At 37.7% G+C, this 18962-nt stretch overlaps 3 protein-coding genes across 3 annotated transcripts; 1 reads left to right on the top strand and 2 right to left on the bottom strand.

Moving 5' to 3' along the window:
• tsen15 (TSEN15 tRNA splicing endonuclease subunit) lies at positions 1-3350 on the top strand. Its single transcript, XM_022677800.2, has 4 exons — positions 1-446; positions 1105-1186; positions 1286-1421; positions 1814-3350. The coding sequence occupies exons 1-4, from the start codon at positions 393-395 to the stop codon at positions 1980-1982; spliced, it is 441 nt and encodes a 146-aa protein (XP_022533521.1). The 5' UTR covers positions 1-392; the 3' UTR covers positions 1983-3350.
• Positions 3351-4712: 1362 nt separating this feature from the next.
• Positions 4713-13009, bottom strand: zgc:55943 (DUF4612 domain-containing protein). Its single transcript, XM_007250626.4, has 6 exons — positions 12748-13009; positions 8340-8478; positions 7887-7972; positions 7461-7525; positions 7317-7377; positions 4713-6657 (listed from the first exon to the last, which is right to left on the bottom strand). Exons 2-6 carry the CDS (start codon positions 8428-8430, stop codon positions 6619-6621), a joined length of 342 nt encoding a protein of 113 aa, XP_007250688.1. The 5' UTR covers positions 8431-8478; positions 12748-13009; the 3' UTR covers positions 4713-6618.
• Positions 13010-14070: 1061 nt separating this feature from the next.
• On the bottom strand, positions 14071-17165 carry imp3 (IMP U3 small nucleolar ribonucleoprotein 3). The gene is made up of 7 exons (XM_007250627.4): positions 16897-17165; positions 16172-16279; positions 15983-16057; positions 15708-15787; positions 15280-15331; positions 14982-15054; positions 14071-14498 (listed from the first exon to the last, which is right to left on the bottom strand). The coding sequence occupies exons 1-7, from the start codon at positions 17031-17033 to the stop codon at positions 14472-14474; spliced, it is 552 nt and encodes a 183-aa protein (XP_007250689.1). The 5' UTR covers positions 17034-17165; the 3' UTR covers positions 14071-14471.
• Between the last annotated feature and the right edge of the window lie 1797 nt (positions 17166-18962).

Here is an 18962-nt window from a genome sequence, read left to right as displayed (position 1 = left end):
GATACACGGATTAATATACATTGTTTGAGCGATTGATTTCCTTTAATGCGGAACCTCTTGTTCAACAGCGTGTTTTTTTTTCCGGTAGGGTTTGGGAGAAGCGCAACAACAGCACGTTGGGGCGCGTTCCATATGTGGTTTAAAGAGTCTAGATAGTGCGCACTTAACATTTTAGAAGCCCGTGTTTTCCAGTGGCGAAGTGGCAAGTGTTACATGTTGGCGTTACCGGGTGCACTCCAGTCTGCTTTCAAGTAGCTAGATAACTTTAGTTTATCGTTTAGATATTCAGCTTTATGTATTAATTACCGGTTCGGTAATTAATACACAACAGTAGTTAGTCTACTTAAACGCAGGTACGCGATTTGGGACGCGCCCTCGTTCTGAATGGGAGCATGGAGGAAGAAAGCAGAGCGGCTGATTCGAGCTGGATTAAACAGCACCCAGCAGTGAGTTTCGGTGTTTTTAACCTAGTTAAGTATCTTTTCTAGCTATATTATATTGTTTCTGTATTTTTAGAGACGTTTAGTTACTTTAAGCTGCCTGTTCTTCATTCCAACCAATATACAGTAGTATAAAAAGGTTTGGGCACCCCTGATAATTTTCATGATTTTTCTTTATAAATCTTTGTTTTTTGGATCAGCAACAAAATTATGAGTTTTTTGATTTTATCAAATTGAAAACCTCTGGAATATAATCAAGAGGAAGATGGATGCTCACAAGCCATCAAACCACCAAACTGAACTGCTTGAATTTTTGCACCAGGAGTAAAGCAGCATAAAGTTATCCAAAAGCAGTGTGTAAGACTGGTGGAGGAGAACACGATGCCAAGATGCATGAAAATATGAAAACTGTGATTAAAAAACAGGGTTATTCCACCAAATATTGATTTCTGAACTCTTAACCTTTATAAATATGAACTTGTTTCCTTTGCATTATTTCAGCCATTTCTCATTTTCTGCAAATAAATGTTCTAAATGACATTTTTTTTTTCATGCAGTTTACATTACACTGATTAAATTGTAGGACCTCCAAAAACATCTTTGAGTCTTTATTCAATGACATGATTTGAGTATCTATGGTCTAAAATGTGCTTATTCTCTTTAGTACCAAGACCTGATGAATCTGGATGTTGGTGACAGCGCTCAGGTCTATGCAGCATTCCTGGTTTATCTGGACTTAACAGAAGGTAAGAGAAAACTCTAGTGTTCTCCAGTACTGTGACGATATGTTCAGTGCATGTTGGATGTTAATCAGGATGTCTTGTCATGGCTGAACTCTGTTGCAGTTCGTCGCTGGAAGGACGTGGTGGGAGTCGCGAGCTCTGAGCTGCAGGCGGTTCTGCTGGAAGGCCGTGAGAAGGAAGGTGAACCGGTACAGGTGGTTTATCCACTTCCCTCACACAGAACCGTCAGCCACAAAGAGTAAGTGGACAAGGTTTGCGTCACTACTGTAATACTTTTCAAGGGTCTAAAGCAAGAGATTGCTGGGTTGAATCTTGGTCATGCAGCTTACGGCCATCAGCTGCTGGAGCCCTGAGAGAGCACAGTTGGTCTTGCTCTGGGTGGGAACAGTAGATGGCGCTCTCTCCTCTAATCACGCTGAGGGTGATGTGGATTAGCACAATGCTGCGTCTGTGAGCTGATGTATCAGAACCGATTCGCTTTCCAGGGATTCTGGTTTCCTATCCAGAGTTTGTTTGTCTGTATCTATTTTTTTCATGTGAGCAGACATTATTATCAAGGCATTTCTCTGCCTACACCATGTATGACTCTATATATTGTATGTGGCACATTTTGATTAAATCTGTTCTCAGTTTGAGGTGTATCCTGGACCGAGGAAGCCCAATGCTGTTGTGTGCAGTGGCCTCAGACTCCACCCTGGTGTACCAGCGGCTGTGTGACGGCCTGCTAACCCCGGACCCTCCGGTGGACATTCAGGACCAGGGCCGGAGACAGCACCGCAAGAGAAGACTCCAAACATGACCATTACATGACCATGTAATGGACATAACATTGTGGAAGATTCTGACTGAAGTTGAGGGGCAGTGTTCAGCCCACTGTCTCAGATTTAGCTTTTTATAATTTATCTGATGGCTGTATTTGAAGGCAGCTTTTCATTGGTGGGCAATAAGGCTGCATGATGGGGTCAGAATATACTCACCTTTCTGTAATGACAGTATTATAAAAAAGATCAAAAGTGCTTGCACGGTTAAGAAGTGTGCAGTTCTCTTTGACCTTTATTATTTTTCATAATATTAATGGCTCCTATCCAGATGGGGTGTGGCACAGGTACCTTCAGTGGCTTGTGGTTGTAAATACAATCCTCACTCTAGTCTCTGAAGGAGTTTAGTGTTTCTTTGTGTGTGTCCTCCTAGGTTAGGTGAACTGGGCGTGCTATAGCCTGTGTAATGGGATAACATTTGACAGACATTTCCTTTGGACAGTCCTACATTTTGGACTCAAAATAAACAATAAATTATATATACACTAGTGCATCTCAAAAAAATTAAATATAATTGAAAAGTTACTTTGTTTCAGTAATTCAGTTCAAAATGTGAAACTCATATAGCGTTATAATTGTTTGTTTATTTTATTGTTGATGATTATGGCTTAGAACCAATGAAAACCCCAAAAATCAGTGTTTTAGAAAAGTAGAATATTCTATTAGACCAATTGGTACTTTTAGCAGTGTGGGCAGTGTGCCAAATCCTGCTGGAAAATGAAATCTGCATCTTCATAAAAGTTGTCAGCTCTGATTTTGAACTTGATATAACACAGTGGATCAACACCAGCAGATGACATGTCTTTTTAAACCAAAATTGATTACTCTTTGTGTAATACATCTATATAATATTTCAAATTACGTTTCACATTTTGAACTGAATTGCTAAAATAAAGTAAATATAAACTTTTCAATGATAGTCTTAATTTTTTAGATGCACTAGTATATATCATATATAAAAGACATAAGGCTCCATTCATCAATATCTTCCCAAGACAAATTTTAATCAGATTACTGATTAAATTAATAAATGCTCTTATAGTGATGGATCACTTTTGTCCTCATAAATTAAACAAATCCCGATTAAGAAAATTTAAATCTTTGCAAAAAAACTGCAAGTGGGAAAAAAAAAAGATTTTTCTTCTTAAATACAGTTGGTGAATAAAGGCCTTTGTCAGTGATTACCCAGTGAGATCAGCGCAGAGTGGAAGGAATACGCAAAACTCTTTGATATTGAATATTTCTTCATTTTGGCAATAGTTTTGAACAGACAGTATTGGGCACTTGTATCATACACATATGTATGAATTCATAAAAGGAAAGCAAATAAAGTAAAGCAGATTCTCTTGTCCAGTCATTGTTTTCTTTTGTGGTACTGGTACTTTGCCTAGAGCCTGACTGAAGTATTAAAAAACTTTAAATCTCTTAAAGTTTAACTATCCATGTTCTTTCATTTAAATGGAAATCTGTGGAACATGATTTTGGGGAAGTTTGATCAGACAAGGATTGAGCCATGTTGTAGACTAAAGCTTCAGTGTTTGGATTGGCTCACTCGTTAACTACTTTACGATTCATATACAGCTTTGGAAAAATTACGAGAAAGTTTTAAGAGTTCAGAAATCAATATTCGGTGGAATATCCCTGGTTTTTAATCTCAGTTTTTTTCATGAATCTTGGCATTATGTTCTCCTCCACCAGTCTTACACACTGCTTTTGGATAACTTTATGCTGCTTTACTCCTGGTGCATCTTCCTCTTCATTATATTCCAGAGTTTTTTAATTTGCTAAAATCAAAGACACTCTTAATTTTTAGGTGCTCTCATTTTTCAGAGCTGTAGATCACATTTGCTATATAGTGAACTGACACTGGATCAACCTAACAACAAACTTTCTTAAAATCTTTGTTTGTGCAGCTTTGAGAACATCTAATATAACACCACTTTCACTGCATTATGGTATACACTGGAAATTCTAGTGTACATCATCTATACACTACATTTTGTGATGCATTATGGGTGTTTGGTAGTGAACTATATAGGGAATAGTGCACTACTTCTTCGATGAGGAGTAAATTCTGAACACAGCTTATATTTTCCTTATGCTGGAACATCTCCATTCAAAATGCTTTAGTTTAGTCCAAGACTAGGCTCAATCCTTGTCTGAAAAACTCCCCATTTAATTTGTTATTTTGAGTAATTTTGGCGTAACATCATCTAGCAAATAAGCCCCATTCATTTATCAGCTTTAAAAAATCAGCCAGGCTCTAGGTTGGGCTAAACTAAAAGACATGAATAAATAGCTGCACGGAATAGGGGCATGTGGGTGCGTTTCTTTTTAGCCTAAAAGTCAGTTTTTTTTTATTATTATTAAATCAGATTAAAGACTGGTTTGCAAGTTAACCGACAGAAATTGTGTTCAGCAGAAGGACCTTAAAGTCAATATATATATATATATATATTTTACTAATTTATTTTAACCTCTTGAGACCCTGCATCCTTATATGGGAATATAAGGATATTTATATTATATTTCCGCTACTTTGCACTATAATCCTAATTTTTGTAAAATGTTAAATATCATTGGCCTCATTTTGAGACACTGCCTATATCATCTATTGGTCACATGACAACATTAATGTCATTTGATTGGAAATTGTTGAAAGATGTTGTGAATCACAGTCAAAAGTTTCTACAGCCAGTCCAGATAGAAATAGTTAATTTTGTGTTTAAAACTAATTTATTCACTTACTGTAGAAAGCTAACATTCTGTTTTTGGACTAATTGAGTCATTCTGATCCCAAATGTCAAGAATCATTTTTAAATGTACAAAAAAAAACAAAACTAATGTCCCCCGTATGAGGACTGTGTTCTTTTTTTTAGGTATCAGGAGGTAAAAAATTACTGTTAGATGTTTTTCCAAGCCCTGCAGACCCAGCAAGCCACAAATGGGTTGAACAAAAAGCCTCACCCTGGGTTATTGTTAGCTAATTGTTAGCTATCTAAAGCAGCTAGCAGCTAGCACTGTTGGCTCATCCAAAGAGGCAGCCGGTTAGCTATCCAGCATGAAAACCTAATAATAAATCATCTGTGTGCTGCTAAGTTGTTGTGCTACTGACTGTACTACTTTCTTCTTATCATCAGTGCTTTTTTTTTTTCTAAAAAATTGAATTAACATATTTCCCCATGTACTACAATCTAGCTATTTTCCCATAAATTAACCCAATAAATTAATTAATGTTGCTTTTACAGGTTCTCAAATCTCAAAACTAGTCAAAATACATGACCTCATTACCTCTCAATTCTACCTTTTCAACATTTTGCACATTTCACACAGTTTGTTTGCACTAACAAACGTTTGCCTACTAGAAAAATAACCCTCCTGGCCCGTATCTTATCTACCTAGGCTTGGTCTTTAGGGCTGCAGTTTAATTTTACTCAATCTGTTCGTACTTTTATGTACTTAGTGTCCTCACAGTCCTTTCTCTCTTCTGCTGGACAACAATTCTGCCAGAAAACCTGCGTTTCACCCTCTTCGATGGTGAAGCTTACATCTGTAATCCAGTCTTATTATACCAAACTGTTGGTGCACTACAGAAACACAAACATATGTATTTGAAACTACATGACGTCATAATGATGCTTTTATAACTGGTCCCACTAAACACAGTTATCCTAAATACTATTATCCATCTGTCAGTCGTTCAACTGTGTCTACAGTCCATGAGTCCATGTGTCCACGTGTCCCCTCCAATCCTGAAGAAGCTAACCAAAAGCGTCAACCCCTAACAGTCAGAAATAACAGCACTACAGTCCTGAGCAGTGTTACACTTCAAAATAAAAAAGAGAAATACCTGGAAAAAGTAATAAAGAAATGGTGTAGCACTTGTGTAACAAAATCAAAAATGAACAAAAGAAAAAATACTTTGCCAACATATAAAAAAACAAGATAAAGAGACAAGACTCCTGGAATGTTAGGAATAGTCCGTAGGTTTTGTGTCCATTCGCTCTTCGAGGTTCAGTGTCAAACCATCTGAATGGGGCTAGCACGTCACGTGACCTTTTATTAGACACACATTAGTCACCAATCTCACTAAAATCTCCATCAAATCTCCCTTAAATCTCTCTCAAATTTCTCTCTCTTTCTTATCATTCTCAAAAGACGTGATCATCTAAGATCTAAGATACGCAGCATCGGTCCCTGTGTCCTCTTTACAGAAAAAGCAGGCCGAAATGATTCCAGGCGAGTCTGTGCAATGGCTCTCTCTCCGATTCCGTTCGAGTCTGTGAGCTGGAGAAGGCTTATTTATGGGCTGGGGCAGCTGTAAGGCAGGGGCGATAAAGGACAGTCCATCAGAAATCCGCTCCGTGTCCCGGGTTCGTCCGTCCGACACGCCGAGCGTTCGCTCCTTTCCTTGCCAGACATCTTCAAAAGACTCAAACGCCAAACTGTGAACCCCAGCGGCCGAGCCGTGCTCAATGTAAACAGGGGCGAGTACGGGGTTGAATCGTGTTGAAAACGCGTGGTGCTCTGAGGGCCAGGAAGACAAGGAAAGGGGCGGCGTGAGGAACTCCGGGGTAGGACGGGTTTCTCCTCTGGGCCGAGCTGAGACGAGCCGCGCTATGTGACGTCCTCCTCTTCAGAGCAGTAGTCCCGACCCTGGAGAAGATGGAGAGATAAGACAGCTTTTAATAAATGTTTTTCCTCAATATATATTATAAATATTTTGCTCAGATGTGATGGTTTAGCTTTGACAGATTTTATTATATATAAATACTGTACTTTTTGCACTGTAAGGATGATAAGGGGCACTATTAATAAACGTCTATTTTCTGGTCTATTTTCAAACATAAGGCACATTTTTCATACACAAGGCGCATAATTTCAGCTTCCCATTACAGACGAATTAAGGAATGTTAAATAATAATTAATATCTGCACCCTCTCTAAAATCTCCCCATTTCTAAAAGCCCTAAAAGTTAAGCAACTATTTAGCCAGCAGCTAGGCTACAGAACTTCAGCTCTCCTGATGACACATCGGATGCTTGAAGGGTTGTCCCAATACTTAGGGGGTGAATTTAACCCCTTCCTCTTGTAATTCTGTTCCAAGGGGAAGGGTTACACTTGAAAAGAAGGGGTAGAGTTAAGTGGTAGGGCCAAGGGGTGATATGGGATTAGGCCTTTTATATCCATAAAACAAAGCCACTGAAAAGCACAGCTTGTGTTTACTTGTAGTTACTGTGTAAAAAAAGAAAGTGCGTAAAATTGCCAAATTTCAGATCTATTCCATGTGATCTGTGCAAACAGACATGACCTTACCTTCTCAATTTTCTCATCCAGCATCCTGAAGAACTCCTGCTGGCTCTCTGAGGAATGGATGCTGAAAGAGAAGAAAAGAAACTTAGCACTAACAGTAACAGTAACAGTGCTGTAGAGAGTAATGTGGAGCACAGCTACACCCACCTTATCTTATTAGTGTTTCCACTGACATCTTTGTGTTTGCCTTTGTGCAAAAGTGTGCTCTTCTCCTGAAACACAAAAGCGCAGTGAGTCACCAGCAGGGGGGCAAATCTCTCAATCGGAATCCAATTTATTCAGGAAAGCTTTCAACAATGTGCATAAAATCTAAAGCACTGAACCTCTGAGTTCAGTGTAATTAGATTGCACTCATTTTGATTCTTCTGATACGATTCTGTATTATTTTTGATAAGATACACTAAATTAGGAAATGTGACAGTGGGTATATGAGGCAATATAGGAGGCGCTATGCTAACATTAATAATATTAATACAATAAAAAAAATAAATAAAAAAAAATCACCCTACAGACTGATGCATTTGTAAATTAATACAGATTTATGAAAGTGTGGAGTGTGAGTGTACACATTACCAGGTTTTCCTGGTTGCGTGTGTTCATTCGCTCCTCCTCTCCATGCGCATACTTCACCTTCTCAACGCCTTTCATTTTGTACTCATCTGAATAGAAAACAGAATTTCCTCCATTTATTCACATTCATAAATCAGTAACACAGTGCTAACATTGCTAAATCACGCTTCAGGGGCTTTCAACATAGCTTTGATCTTCCATTAAGGTTAATTAGTCTTTTGTTGGCTTTTTAAAAAAATAAAACAATAAAAGTGGGGTCAAATTTATTTCTCCCGTTATATAAAACAGGAATAAACAGGATAAAATTAACCTGTAATAAACATATGAAGCCAAATCACAAAATGTGAAATTAGTTTAATTTTAGTGCAATTTTAGAGTTTTCATAAGACCTTCAGTTGAGTGGAGCTCCCGACCCGAACCCAAATCCTAATTCTAACGCTAACCCTCAGGACTGACCAGAGAAGGCATCTCCATTGCTGTATGCTTTGCTCCGCCCCTCTTCTTCTCCAGGTACAGCTGATAGCGGCTTGGCCGAGGTGCAGCCCATCGCCTCACTGCCTCGCCACCACCGCCGGCATCGTACTGCGAACAGCACCTGAGACAGAGAGAGAGAAAATTCAGTTCAAGATACTTCATAAAAAGGAACATTTCTAGGCCTTAAAAGGACCAATAAGAACTATATTTTCAGTAGTAATGATAAAATGATCTAGAGTTATTATCTGATATTAAGGAAACCTGCCGAGATAAAGCACTGGCAGCTCTTGTCAGCAGCTAATACAGCCAGTACGTTCCTATTTGGACTGTTCAGTGCATCACAGTTTCTCTGTTTTGGCCTCTGACTCCACCCCAGAGGTTGCCAATAGAGTACATAACAGCAAGCGAGCGGTGCTGCAGCATGGAAGCTAGCAAGCGGGCTGGTTCAGCTACAAAGCCTCGGCATGGCTCAAAAAAACACATTGACCAAAGAAGAAATAGTATGAGTTTCGATGGGCGGGTAAACAACTCTCTGTGATGTTGCTCTTTGCTCTCATTTTCTACTGAATGCTCCTTTAAACTAGAAAATATGATTGTTAAGGCTTCTGCATACCACTAAAAGATAAGAGTATGGAATCTATGTTTTTACATCACATCTCTAAACTACTCAAAAAATGTACTCCGTTGTTCATAGATAGAACAATGACAGATCACAGAACCGTTTGACTGCTTAAAAAAAGTGATTTACCTAGTTAAACATTTCTTCTTTTCTGCTTATGTTACAGAAAAAGATTAAGATTTTTGTATTTTTTTTTGATTTTAGGTATTTTAACAGTAGCAGAGCTGTTCTAATTTGTGTCAGTTTATGGCTGTAGTATTTTACAACATTGGAATAATGCCACACTTGGAAGAGTTGGAGTCAAAGTGTGTTAAAGAGACCAAGTACTATCTTGTATATCAATTAATAATTGTTGTTAAATTCTGTTAAACTGAAAATAAATCAATAATTCCTGGTATTTGATTATTTAGGAATATTTAATCCTCTTCAATTGCACAGATGCTGTGAAGTATCATAGAGAAATGATCTTGCAATATATGAGATTTTGCAGAATCACAGTATTATTGTTTTGGATTTCCCATTTCATATACTTTGGTCATATGGTTCTGTATGAATCTGTTCGAGGGTGTGTACCACCTAAAAATGTCTCCTGACTGAGCTGTGAAAAGATTTAGTGAGGTCATCACCTCTGCTATTGTCTAAGTGCTGGAGTCTAAATACGAGGCAGGATGTTACACAGATTTTTCTGAGCACCACTGCAAAGGACAATACGCAGCACGTCACTAAACTTCGGCCTATTTTTGGAAAAGAAGCGGCTCAGGTCTCAGAGTATTCGCTGACACACGAGGCTGATAACTGAAATCCTGCAGATGTACACAAAACTGCAGCCTAGGACTTTAGTTTCTGCTCCAATTTCACACCCTGTGCAGAAGAGTCTAGTGCTAAAAGAGGGGTTCAGCAGAAGAAAAAAAAATACAAAGCAAAACAAACCAAAAAAAACAACTTTCACACACTGGCTCCTTTAGCTAACAAGAGCTAAAAGGTAACCAATTAGCGTGGTGCTAATGGCTAACTTATCACACGCACACTCCTTAAACTGTGTAGAGGTCTATATATCTATGATAGCATAGCTTTACATTATATGCCTACTAATGTTTAGTCATCGCTGGGATTCATTTTGTATGGTTTTCTCTCACAGTTAAGTGCATGCCTGGTGTTTTATTCTGATTAAACATTTATTATACTGTGTGCTCATTTTCTTGGCCCTGAGTGACACTGGTAGATAATATTTTCATTTTTCCTTTGTACAGGATACGCTCTGCTCTGGAACCTCGTCTCCTGACCTTGGAGATAAAAGTCTCCAGGATACAACACAGATTCTTTGCAACACATCCCTACATACTCACACTCACTCACCCGAAAACACACACACACACACACACACACATTCTCTTTCTATTAGATAACGTTTTGATTCTTCCTTCATACAGGATATGTCAGGCTTCGCAACACATCCCAGATGACTTAGGCACTTGCACTTTCTGGATTTCATCCTTTCTATACTTGTATAGAAAATGTATATTTTATTCAAATTTTATTTTTCTCATAATAATAATTATAATTGCTATTTGGGTGGAACTGGGCCGTGAGATTACAATTTTGTTTCCCCTCATGTACCACATGTGATGCGAATGAAAATAAAGTCTACTTGAATCCTTAAACAGGTGCATGAATTTGGGAATCATTTTCGTTTTATTGATTTGAATACCTTTAGCACGAATTACTGGAATACAAAATTTGTTGGTATTCTCATTGACCCTTGATCTACACACACCAATCCAATTATGAGAAAGGGTTAAGGCACCAATTTTTCTCCTTTTTTCTCATCTTGTCTAAAGAGCGGCAACATGGGACCCTCAAAACAAAACTGACCAAATGACCAGAAAACAAAGATTGTTCAACATCATGGTTTAGAAGATGGTTACAAAAAGCTCAATAATCTCAGAGATTTCAGCTGCAGTTTCCTGTGTGAGGAACAGAGTGAGGAAATTGAAGAACCACAGACACAATTCTAGTTAAGGTCTGAAGTGGCAGAACAGAGAAAAAAAAATCACAGATAAGCAGAGGAGAAGGGTGATGAGAACAGTCATATTCAACCCACAGACCTCCAGAGCTCCAAACACCTACATCATCATCTTGCTGCAGATAATAGTGTCACTGTGCATTGGTCAACTATTTAGCACATACTTCAAAAGGAGAGGCTGCATGAGAGAGAAATGCAGAAGAGGCCTTTTGTGAGCACATGCCACAAACAGAGTCGCTTGAGGTACGCTAAAGCACATTTGTTTAAGCCAGCTTAATTTTGGAATAAGGTTCTGTGGACTGATGAAGCTAAAACTGAGTTATTTGGAGGGTGGTTATTAATGCATGGCTGAAAAAGAAGACAGCATATCAAGACAAACATTTTACTGATCCCCACAGTAAAACCTGGTGGTGGCTCCAATATGCTGTGGGGCTGTGGGACCAGTGCAGGAACTGTGAATCTTGTTTTTAAAATAAAATAAAAAAAAAAGTTGAGTTTCACATGTAATCCAGTCAATATCAGCGGATTCTTGAGAACAATGTTGAAGAATCAGTGAGAAAGTTTAGGTTTAAGCTCCGGGGCTGGATACTACAACAAGACAATGACCCCAAACACTAAACACTGCTCAAAATCTACTAAAGCATTTACGCAGAAGAAGTACAACGTTCTGGAATGGTCATTTCCTGAATTCCCTGAATATTATTGAAAATCTGTGGTGTGATTTAAAGCGGGGTAAACCATTAAACCTGACTAAACTGGAGATGTTTTCTGAAGAAGAATGATCCAAAATAACTTCAACCAGAACCCAGACTCTCACTGGAAGCTATAGGAAGCGTTTAGAGGCTGTTATTTCTGCAAAAGAGAAGCTACTAAATGTTGATTTTTCAATATTTTTTTCTGTTGGGGCCCAAATTTATGCATCTGCTTGCAATTATTTATAAGAAATTATTGCACACTTTCTGTAAATCCTATAAACTTCATTTCACTTCTCAAATATCACTATGTTCATCTGCTATATGATATATTTAACTAAAATTGCTGATCTGAACAACCAATGATTTACAAAGGAAAATAGTACAAATTATCATTGGTGCCCAAACTTTTCCATTCCACTGTAAGTTATATTACACCAACCATCTAGCAAGCTAAGCTTAACATTAACCTAGCTACACAGTTATTTTAACCACTACTAAATTAGCCAATAAAGGTGGCAGTGCTGGCTCATTTATCATCGTCATCACCCTGTGCTGGACCATAAAAAGCAAAAAGAAGCAGCACATGCACAGCAATGTTATTTATATGTAAGCAATTCACACATAGCTTAGCTAATTAATTATGAACACGAAACCCATTTCATATTGCTCTGTTTGTGTTTACATTGCCTCTAATACGAATCCAAGGCCTACTTCTGAAACCTAGCAAGCCAGGGGAATAGAAAACGAAAGAAAAAGACAAACGTGTACGTTTATAACCAAAAAACACTATTAAATCTTCTTTTATACACCATTAAACAACCATTTCTAGCATGCTAACCTAGCTAAGCTAAGCTAAGTGTATGATACGGATACAGCAGCAGTCTCTGCAGTGTAACAACTAGGAAAGGCGGTGCTAACCCGGACAAACAACAATGGAAACGGTTAAAAAAACAGCTAATTAAGATAATTGCGTTTATTATACTGCAGCAAGGGCACGTCTAGGATTAAACAACATGTAAAACAACCAACACACACAGCTAACTCGTCTCTTACCTTTAGTAAAAACGGGATTTTGTGGCGTGTTTGCTGGTCAGCGGTCAGCTATGGGAAGCGGGAGCTTCGTGTCCTGCATGGGAATCGCAGCCAGACATTAGCAATCGAGCGGGAGAACAAAGACCCGGGCGGTGGGTTATTTCACCCCCCGAAGCTTTGCTTAGGCTTTAAAAGCAGAGTTAGGCTTTTAGGAGTATTATAGATAATAACACATTAATTCGCGAAATAAAATGGAAAGCTTTGACCAGTTTTAACCAGTCTGAATCGGCTTCTTTTAGGTAATTACCCGTTCCACCTTAAATGGCGCAGCATGTAGCAGCATGTACGTTCTGTGTGCTGCCGTAAATGTACTGTAATTGCAGTAGGATTTAAGGTGGAACAGGATGGATGGATGGATAGGTTTTTAGACAGAAATAGACAGACAGACAGATCGATAGATATGTAGACAGACAGACATAGGGATATATAGACATGCTTATAGATATTGTTGTGTCTTCTTGTCTCTTGTGGACTCCTCTTTGGGTGTTCTTGGAAGGCTGTAGAAGTGATAAACATCCATAGTACAGAATACACCTCAATATATAGGCAGGTAGATAGATAGGTAGACAGACAGACATATAGACAGATCAATTGATAGATAGACAGCATGTACTGTGTGTGTGCTGCTGTACATGTACTGTAATTGATTTAAGACTTAAGGTGGAACAGGGATAGATAGATAGATAGATAGATAGATAGATAGATAGATAGATAGATAGATAGATAGATAGATAGATAGATTTAAAATGCTGGAGTCTGCGATGCTTAAACTTTTGCTATTGTTCTGTATTGAGAAAATTAGTACTTTTATAAACATGATTTTGTTCAATTGCTCTATAGGAATCCATTCATTTTGGTATCACCCAGGTGCTCCCTCTTGTGGTGGCACAAACCCACAAGAGATTATGAACGATAATAAAATTTGATCATTTCATTTTTTAATGATTAAACTTATCAACATGTAAAACAGCGCAAATTAATTTTTGGGAACTATATGATAATTTTATAAAGAAATTGTGGTTTAGTTGGACTATCAGCATGACTAGGGCAGCCATTCTGTTATTCAGCTAAACCATCAAACTCAACATAAACTTTCAGCTGGTCATAAACTAAGCTGACCTAGCTGTTTTCTTTTTTTTTTTAGATTCACACGTTATACCAAACTATATCATGCCAAACTTTTGCTTTTTTTCTTCACATTTATCTAGGTATGTATGTTTGCTGTAAATCTATATGATGAGACGGGGTCATACTGGTATGCAATCCATACTGAAATAAGACAGATTTTCTTTCCAGATTTATTATTTTAGCAGCCATACCTGGCTACAAGAACATTAAAGGAAAACAAAAAAATCCAACATAAAATGAAAGCTTTTTCTTCACACACTGTACAATTTTTGTTACAAAAAAATATGTTTTTGCAATTCTTAATGTACTAAAATGTCCCTCGCAGTGTATAATAAATATACAAATATTTTTATAACACATCACCAATGTGCTAATAGCCTCTCTTTGCAATCACAGGGGTTGCAATGTTTAAGCGAAATCCTTTCAGTAATAAAGTCTTCATTCAGTCCATGGTGTATCGGCCTTGACTTCACATTGCTCTGCTGACTGCGGATCCAGAGTGGCTTCTGAGGTTTCCTTTGGCTCTCATGTTCAACAACCTCTGTCCAACCTCGGCCTCAAACCACAAGATCAAAGTCATCACGCTGGAGGAAGAAAGAAAAAAAGACAAGACATTATTTATTTGCTTTTAAGAAGTAAATGCGAGGTAGTGACATTAGCACACTAGCAAGTAACATTAGATTGCAAGCTGGAAACCTTATCATACTAGGTAGCAACGTTAGTGTATTGTGTATTGTTTATTGTACACAACAGCACCCAAAAATATTGCATGTTTAACTTCATTTTCCAGCAGGACTTGTCACACTGCCCACACTGACAAAAGTACTAATCTGATTAATCCCCTGAGAGCGGAAATGGATCTTAAAATCTAATTCAGAACCAATTGACAGAAATCCAGAGTAGGTGACATGAGGCCAGACATTCAAACTATTATAAAAACAGGCAACTTTCAATTGGGAACCGTTTATATTAATTCCAGACTGTTGTGAGAACAGAAACAAGACACACAAACATTTTTCCAGCACAATAACTAGGATAAAGGACAGACATTAGCATAGCATTCATACCTCCTCATTGTAATTCATGACATGCTGTTTGATCTTGGAGGAGTCCACCCAGGTCACAAAATCCTCCATGTTCCTGTGGAGGTAATAAATAAATAATGCAAATAAACCTATGGATAAACAAGATATGTAACAGTTGGGATGCACCAACTTGGGAACTGTAAGGTTTCTGTAGATATACTATACTGACAAAAGTATTCACTGGCCTGCATTGCGTTTGATGATATCACGTGAAAGCTGGAGTTGAATATGACTAAATTAAAAAGAAAAAAAAGAGAAAAAGAATAAAAACAGAACTGACCTTGTAACAAGAAAAGCAGGGTCTGTGACGACCTCTGGCCCAACACGAATATCTGCCATTCAGTGAAGGAACTGTAATAATCATATATATATATATATATATATATATATAAGAATACTAATTAATGATCAGAATTATGTAACCTAGTTGGATTTTATAAGTTAAATATTGATATTTTTAGATTCTAAAAAGCAGAAATCAGGTTCAAATGATATAGATTCAAATTCACGCTTCTAATAACATGATTCTAATTTCATATGACAGGTAAGCCTGTGTTTTGTCCACACTGTGTTCATCCTTAAATCAAAACAAACTGAATTATTAAGAACTGGTGAAAGCGCTTTTTTGGTGCTTCATGGTTTCAATAGGACCATTTCTTCTGGTTCTAACAAACTGAACCAGCTCTTTAAAACAGTAAGTAAGGATACGTCCTTGTTCGATGAACGTGACGGCAGCTTTCAGGTTCTGAGCCATGCGCAGCTTCAGCATAATTGTTGGCAGCCGTCTCCTGCAGGTCAGACATAATAGAGAGAAATCAATCATTACTTTTACACTATTTTCAAGCACAATTCTCTATTATACTTAGAATTAATCTGTAGCATGACACTGAAATGACTTTTGCACCATAAGTAAACCTACTTATACATCATGATCTGTTTTCTCACACACAAACAAACTCATTCACTCTCTCTCACTCACTCACCTACAAAAGCAGGAAGCACTGACAGCATCTGCAAGAGCCAGGTTCTGTTTGGTGGGGATCAATCCGATACAGTAGCTGCAAAGAGAAAAAACTGAATCAGACAACACATCCTTACACATTATTTTACACTATTCCACTGTTCAGAATATCAGCTACAGATGAGGAGGTGAGGAAAGTTCCTAAACGTACAGTTTCTCCAGGAACTGTGAGGTGCTCTGAGCTCGGAAACCGTCCTTTTCATCCAAGTCGCGGATTTTCTGGGCCAGTTCTCTGATGTTGCGACTCAGTTTGTTGTACCTAAAAAAAATAATACATTAACATTATAACATTAATATTTTCTTACCCTTATTCTAGTGTATCTAAAAAAAAATAAATATTATTGTAAAGTTAGTGTAATACACTATTTTAAGAATTTATTTCTTCTTTTTTGTTGATGATTATGGCTTACAGCCAATAAAAAACTCAACAATCAGTGTCTCAGAAAATTATAATAATATTACATAAACGCAATTGGTACTTGTGGTAGTGTCGGCAGTGTGCCAAGTACTGCTGGAAAATGAAATCCGCATCTCCATACTTTGGACCAACACCAGCAGATGACATGTCTCTCCAAATCATCACTGATTGGTGGAAACTTCACACTAGACCTCAAGCAGTCTGGACTGTGTGTCTCTCCATCCACTCTTCCTCCAGACTCTGATCCCTTGATTTACTTTAAATGAAATGTAAAATTTACTGATGAACAGTGATGGTTTGGAGAGACATGTCTGTCATCTGCTGGATCTTGTTTGTTATTTTTCTTTTGGTTCAGTTTTCAGAGAACAGTTAGACAAGGTAAAACAGGCAAACTGAGATTTTAAAAAGATTTTAAAAGAGGAAAAGGCTGAATCTGTATATTCAGTATAAACACTCACTTGGTGTAGTCCTCTCTCTTCTCGATGTGGTATTTTCTCAGGATCTTCACCTCGTGCAGGTTATTATCCACCTCCCAGTTAATAAAGTCTACTTTCCTCAGGAGCTTCTGCTCGTGGAACTTCAGCTTTCGGACCATTTTACCGATTAAATCCGCTAAACTACAGAGAAACAGAGAGAGCTAATCTTAGCGGAGTCTGAGAAACACTACAGTGAGTGAGGAGAAACACATGGCCGCCTGCAGGAGAAACACAGCGGCTCTGAAACAGCGCCCCCTACAGACCGGGAGGAGCATTTAATTTCTTTATTATTCTCTCTCCATTTAGCCCCATTTCCACCTTCTACCGTCCAATTTACTCCTTTTTTAATCTTTCTATCTCCTTTTTCTCTTATTCTTTCTTTCTTTTTTAATTTTGTGTTGTTTCCTTTTTAGCTCACTTTCTTTCTTTCTTTCTTTCTTTGTTTTCCTCTTTAGTTGATCTTTCTGTCTTTTATTTTTTTCTGCATCTCTTCTTTCTTTCTTTCTTTCTTTCTTTCTTTTTTCTTCTTTATTCACATCATTCTCCCTTCTATTTGTCATTTTTAGTACTCTTTTGTCCCCCCAATTTTGTATTATTTTTATCCTCATTTGTTTTTCTATTTCTATGTCCTGTCCCTTTTCTTGTCCCCTTATTTTTTTCTTTCTTTCTTAATTTTTCTCTTATTTTTTTCTTTCTTTCTTAATTTTTCTCTTATTTTTTTCTTTCTTTCTTGTTTTCTTTCTTTATTTCTGTTGCTCTTTTCTTTCTTTCTTTCTTTCTCTTCAGTCCCATCCTTCTCCCTTCTGTCATTTTTCATACTCTTTTTTATTTTTATCTTAATTTTTTTTTTCAGTTTTACTTTTCTCTTTTTTCTTTACTATTTTTTTCTCCTATCCCCTTCCTCTGTTCCTGCTTTTTTATTTTGTATTTCTTTCTGTTTCATTTTTCTATTTTTCTGTTGTATATTTTGTTACTTTTGTACTTTTTCCTGTTTATTTTTCTCTCCTCTTGACTCGTGAGAATTGTGAATTTGCACAGTTGAGGTGTAAATATAATGTAATAACTCTCAGGTTGATACAGAATGGAGACGTTATGAATCATATGTTCAGTTTTGCATACCTGAGTAATTGCTGTAATTTATTGGTTGTTTTGTTGTTCTGAAATGAGCTTCTACTCTGTTCTTATGAAAAGAAAGAAACGTTCAGTCAAACCTGTTTCGTTTTATTTTTTTAAAGCCTCCATACCTTCACATCTGAGCTTTTCATCAAGGAGATTACCCTCACAATGGAGCTGAACTTTCTCCTCTATAGAAACTAGAAGAACTGGACCTGATGGTCCAACTGGCTTCCTGGACCTGCAGCATCCATTACAAAACTCAAAACTACACATTATCCTGTTCTATTTAACGGTTCTTCCAATCAAAGTTTAAGGACACAACATTTATACTCAACAGGGTGTAGCAAGTGTGGATTGACTGGGGACGATTCATTGCTTTCACGTGTAAAGCCAGTGTTCTGCCAGGAAACCCCCGCCAGAAAAAGCACCCCCTCTCGGCTGATTGGATTAGCTCCAATCAGTCTGGTAACTTTTAATATAGATTACTGAAACACAGACATGAAAAAATGAAAAGATGGCTTGTCTCACACTGCTGGCATCATGCATGGCTCAGGCATGTGGCTTTTTCTAATCCTGAACTGGGAAAGACCAGTGCCTTGTCCAGCGGCACCAGCCAAACCAGACCTCAGCCAGTCCACCCCACCCTCGGCTCCGTCTGACACATCTACTGTATCTGACATACAGAACTGCCCAGCACTGTGTAGACTCTGTGTGTGTGTGTGTGTGTGCATTGTTGGAATCCTAATTTTCCAGATACAGCTCTGGAAAAAAATAAGAGACCACTTAAAAAGACGAGTTTCCTTGATTCTGCAAAAATTAAAACCTCTGAAAAATAATTAAGAAGAAGATGGATGATCACAAGCCATCAAACCAAACTGAACTGCTTGAATTTTTGCACAGGGAGTGTAAATCATGAAGATATCCAAAAGCAG

Source organism: Astyanax mexicanus, chromosome 8, assembly GCF_023375975.1.
Source record: "Astyanax mexicanus isolate ESR-SI-001 chromosome 8, AstMex3_surface, whole genome shotgun sequence".
Classification (NCBI taxonomy): Eukaryota; Metazoa; Chordata; class Actinopteri; order Characiformes; family Acestrorhamphidae; genus Astyanax; species Astyanax mexicanus.
The sequence above is the reverse complement of the archived record's forward strand: the minus strand, read 5'-3'. Positions and strand labels throughout refer to the sequence as shown.

Coding starts and splice junctions, on each gene's coding strand:
- tsen15 (XM_022677800.2), top strand. CDS start 393: ATGGAGGAAGAAAGCAGAGCGGCTGATTCGAGCTGGATTAAACAGCAC. Junction 1,187..1,285: donor TTATCTGGACTTAACAGAAG/GTAAGAGAAAAC, acceptor ACTCTGTTGCAG/TTCGTCGCTGGAAGGACGTG. Junction 1,422..1,813: donor AGAACCGTCAGCCACAAAGA/GTAAGTGGACAA, acceptor ATCTGTTCTCAG/TTTGAGGTGTATCCTGGACC.
- zgc:55943 (XM_007250626.4), bottom strand. CDS start 8,430: ATGGGCTGCACCTCGGCCAAGCCGCTATCAGCTGTACCTGGAGAAGAA. Junction 7,526..7,886: donor CACGCAACCAGGAAAACCTG/GTAATGTGTACA, acceptor TTTGTGTTTCAG/GAGAAGAGCACACTTTTGCA. Junction 7,378..7,460: donor GGAAACACTAATAAGATAAG/GTGGGTGTAGCT, acceptor CTTCTCTTTCAG/CATCCATTCCTCAGAGAGCC.
- imp3 (XM_007250627.4), bottom strand. CDS start 17,033: ATGGTCCGAAAGCTGAAGTTCCACGAGCAGAAGCTCCTGAGGAAAGTA. Junction 16,058..16,171: donor TCACAGTTCCTGGAGAAACT/GTACGTTTAGGA, acceptor TTCTCTTTGCAG/CTACTGTATCGGATTGATCC. Junction 14,499..14,981: donor TCATGAATTACAATGAGGAG/GTATGAATGCTA, acceptor TTCTTCCTCCAG/CGTGATGACTTTGATCTTGT.